General features: G+C 46.5%; 1 protein-coding gene across 1 annotated transcript in view; it reads left to right on the forward strand.

The window, feature by feature from the left end:
* Nucleotides 1-1,316: 1,316 nt before the first annotated feature.
* The window catches only part of dnah9 (dynein, axonemal, heavy chain 9), a gene marked incomplete at both ends in the record, with an annotated part of 94,962 nt that continues 91,646 nt past the window's right edge, over nucleotides 1,317-4,632 (forward strand). Inside the window, 6 exons of the mRNA XM_080020903.1 lie at nucleotides 1,317-1,667; nucleotides 2,525-2,721; nucleotides 3,239-3,397; nucleotides 3,874-4,004; nucleotides 4,158-4,369; nucleotides 4,476-4,632. The exon at nucleotides 4,476-4,632 is cut by the window's right edge and continues 77 nt beyond it. Of these exons, the coding sequence (XP_079877029.1) occupies nucleotides 1,317-1,667; nucleotides 2,525-2,721; nucleotides 3,239-3,397; nucleotides 3,874-4,004; nucleotides 4,158-4,369; nucleotides 4,476-4,632 (1,207 nt within the window). The remainder of the gene's footprint in view (nucleotides 1,668-2,524; nucleotides 2,722-3,238; nucleotides 3,398-3,873; nucleotides 4,005-4,157; nucleotides 4,370-4,475) is intronic.

Raw genomic sequence — 4,632 nt, forward strand, 5'->3', positions numbered from 1 at the left:
TGCGGGGTGGATGTTCTGGAAATGTCTTTCAATATTACCTTTCTCGTTTGCTCATTTCTCAGCGTTGGCGGGGAGAGCGAACAAGCCGGTCCACGCACTTTTTACATTCTTCATCTTCCTCCGAGACTTAAACTTAAAACTTCAACCTGCCGATGCACATTTCGAGTTGACTGAAATGTTACAACTTTTTTTTTTATACGGTGCATAAGGCTACACATCGAAGAATGTAATAACCACTTTAGCCCTAAATTAAAATTAAAATGTTGGGGAAAAAAAAAAAATACTTTTATATATATATATATTATATATATATATTCATTTCCATATATTATTTTTTTTTGTCAAAGCCACAGGGAGCCACCGGGGAGGGGCTGGAGAGCCGCGCGTTGCCGACCCCTGGTCTCGTCAATGAACTCAACAACTTTCTTCACACTGATGCCACCTTGTGGCAGACTGTGGCTATTGCAGCATCCGGATACAATCCCTGGAAGTGTATTATAGACTTTGGGATATTTAGGAATTTTCTTCGAATAACTTCGGGTCAGTGTTGAAGTGGAAATCCATAGCAATGCCTTTGTTCGTTAAGTATCAAAATGCCATTCGAAATCTGGACTTTTCTTCTCAAAATTCGAGTTTACCTTCAATTTCTCGATTGGTTTGTTGTTTTTCTTATTTATTTATTTATTTATTTATGTATTCATGTATTTATTTATTTGTTTGTTTGTTTGTTTGTTTGTTTATTTATTAACTGCATTCACGCATTGTATTTATTTATATATTGACATTATAATCACAACTATCAAACTACAAATTCACTTTGGTTGATTGATTGCTTCATCCGTCCCTGGGGAAATTATTTTTGCATCAACACAAGAATGGAGACAGTACGCAAACATGCACGCATAACATGGGAGGCAACATAACATGATAAACACCTTGCATCATAGACACATAACATGTTACCATAATGACATCACAGCAGACGGATCTTCCTTGTCCAGGCGGGCCTCCCCACCAGCACCAACAGCGTATTATAGAACAAATGGATGTTTCTTATATCGTGCCAGCTAAAGAAAGTACCACATTTGGCACAATATATCCAACTCGTGAATTCATTTTGGCTTGCAGGGAGAACAATACGCAAAGACATCATGTGATGGAATGAAAGTTTGTGGCGCTTTAAAGAATGGCACGGGTCAGCGTCCGCTGCCATAGCGACGGGCTCATTAACGCAAACACCGCGTTGCTATGGAGGTAGCAGTAACCGCCGGCCGCGACCCGCGGCCCCAGTCCGACCCGGGACCCCGCGGAGCAGCATGGAGAATCCCGGCGCGCCGGACAAGAGACTAGCGATCCTAGAGGAATACATCCTGAAGACGCTCAAACTCCACCCGGACAAATGGCAGAAGTGCGTCGCGGCCGAGCCGCACAAGCAGGTGATCGTGGATTTCATGGACAAGTCGGACAACGTGACCCTGGTGGTGCTACTGGGCGACGGCGGGGACCTGACGCCCATCACCCACTTCCCCGCCACCTCCAAAAACAAAGCGGTGTGCTTCGCCAAGCAGGCCAGAGCGCCTCTGACCGCGGACACCATGAAGAGCGCCCTGGTGTGCGGGGACCTGTCCTACGCTCCGCTGGAACAGTTCTCCGCGTTCGTGGAAGAGGTGAGAGGAGCGGAGCACACAGGATGAGGCCGGGGGCGATGGAGCAGAATACACCCGCAGCAGGGATTGTCCGTAATGAAATGCTATTAAAAGGCAATAAAATGATTTGTGCATAAACCAGTGACACCAAACTCTTTAAACCCTTAAACCGTGCAGTAGGATAGGGATATTATTATTATTATGATGATGATGATGATTATTATTATTATTATTAGTAGTAGTAGTAGTAGTAGTGGTAGTATTAGCATTATTAGTATTATATTCAGTGTTATTATTATTATATTTAGTATTTAAAGTACAATTAAGAATAGTGTAGGTGGTGCCATAGTAATTTACAAGGATATGGATGAGCAATTCTGCTGTAAATCAGCAGTTTTATAGTTCCACTCCCAGTCCCAGTTCCAGTTTATATATATATATAAATATAAATCCTGATTAAAAAAATGATAATAAAAAAAAGAAGCACCAAAAAAATTAACTCAGAAATGTAGAAGAGTAAAAGGTATAGATATTTGCTTTGATATATAGTAGAGTAGAAATTGGAATAAACAAAGTACTTATTGCCCACCACTCAACCACTCAATATCTACTTAATAAAAAAAAATACAACTGTGGTAGATGTTGATTGATTGAATTAATCCCCTTTACGCCATTCATTTGGAGAACAGAATCGTCAATCAGGATGTAATGACTTTGTTTCATGACGGTATGACACCACTGAAAGATGATAATAGGGTTATTAAATCTATTACTATTAAATCACTGCACAGCAACGCGGTGGAGCTGAGATTCCTCCACCTTCAGGACATAACCCTTAATGACCCCACCCTTCCCTCTCCCCCCGCCCACACTTCCAGGTAGTGGTCCCCCTGCTGTCCAACAGCATGAACCACGGGGCCTGGCCGCAGGTGGTGTCCAAGGACATCCGGCGCCACGTCCACTCGCTCAAGAACAATGTGTTTGTGGTGTCGGGCCAGGTCAAAGGCAAGACTCTGCTTCCCCTCCCGACCAGGGTGGAGAAGGTGGAGCAGGAGGCGCTGGAGAGAGAGAAGAGGTAGGTGGACCGGTGACGTGTTCCCGAATGGACACGCAGACGCTGTCCAGGGCACCACCACGCATGGACTTTGAGGAAGACTCGGAATACAATCAGTTGGAATTGGGCAATGACAATGGGCAATACCACACTAGAAGTTGACCACCACAGCTCGGCATGGCTTCTGTCGGTGAAGTACGGCACCGACACGCAGCTGTAGTCCAAGTAGCCAGGAACGTCCTTGTTTTTGGATGCCACAACCGTCCTAAAAATGTGGTCAAATGTGGTACAAGTCATTCACACGTCCCGCTGAAATGGGTGCACCAGGGATATGGTTTAAATCGTTTTAAGCGGGGTTTGTTTTTAATTGCAATTCAACCTCTGTAATTTCATTATGTTTTTGAATCTGTTTTTAGGTTTGGATATTCTTCTTTCCCCTAATATAATGTATTTTATGCCCGATGTAAAGCCCCTTGAATTGCTTGCCTCGCCTCGTTTCTCAACCCAAAATAAAACGCCCACATCGGTTTCCTTGCAGAGGGGATATGGTGGACAAGAGCATCATCCACTCCATCGAGTCGGTGGTGATAGAGTGGAGCCACCAGGTCCAGTCCGTCCTGATGAAGGACTCGTCCGAAGCCCTGCTGGACGGCAACAATCCGACGCCTCAAACTGAGCTGCTCTTCTGGAAGAACAGGTGAGGGACGGCTTACGGCACCCGGACGCCGCGGCGCCTTCCCCTTCGCTCACGGGGTCGGGTTAAATGAGATCACCCGGCGTTCCCCCTGAGTTAATGTTATCGTTTTTTTAATCGTAAAATTAGAACGTTTGAGGGAAAGGAAAAACGATAAAACACTCAAAAACGACTCTTTCAAAAATCATCCAGTCAGTGCAAGAGTATTCAAATATAAATGCTCTTTATCTTTATTGGTTCTCTTTACAGTTTGTAATGATATAACTTCAAATTAATGTAACACTGGGTGGACCCTTTTTATCCAAAGCCCATTTCACTAAGTGGAGAAACATTTTGTGCTGCCCGCCGCAGTAAAAAAACATTCCTCAAAGCCGAGAGTGTTTGTGGAATGCCCATTTTACGCTTCATGAAGCCGTCAGAATGTGTCGGAATGTCCCCGGCGAGAGTTTTATGAACGCGACAAAAACATTCTCTTTCAGGTACGCCGACCTGGAGTGCATCCACTTGCAGCTCATGAAGTCCAAAGTGAAACACATGGCCACCTTGATGGAGGCGGTAGAGAGCAGCTACTACCCGGCGTTCAAAAACATGCTGCAGGGCGTCCTCGCAGGTGAAGGCTCGCAAGGAATATTTAAGGATAGAACAAATAAGATAACCTCGGAACGACAGCCTTGCAGAATTGGCATTCAGTGGGTGTGTGGGGCGCACGGGGGGGGTGGTTTGCCGGCTGTCGTGACCCTTATTCACATCTCTCGCCCGCCAGCGTTGGAGGAGGCCCGGGACATCTGCACCCACTTAAAGCCGCTGCAGCGTCTGTTTGAGGAGATGGAGAACGCCGACTTCCCCGACGTGAAGGTTCAGATCGGGCCTCTGATGCACACGGTGTGTCTGGTCTGGGCCAACTCCAGGTTCTACAACACCCCGCCGCGCTTAATCGTCCTGCTGCAGGAGACCTGCAACCTCCTCATCAAACAGGTCACAAAAAAACTAGCCATCCCTCCGCTCGCCCGGCGGGCGGTTTGGCCGCCTGCGCAACCGCTGCGCCTCATGTTCTTACCCAGCCGCTTCCTCTTATCTCCAGGCCCAAGCCTTTCTGAGCCCCGAAGAGATCATGAAGGCCGACATCGCCGAGAGCCTGGCCAAGGTGCAGACGAGCCTGGAGATCCTGCAGCTTTTCAGGGTCACCTACGAGGAGCGCAGGGCCAACCTAAACGAGTACCAGAGGACCGATCGGCCGG

Source organism: Zeus faber (assembly GCF_960531495.2).
Source record: "Zeus faber genome assembly, chromosome: 20".
NCBI classification, from domain to species: Eukaryota; Metazoa; Chordata; class Actinopteri; order Zeiformes; family Zeidae; genus Zeus; species Zeus faber.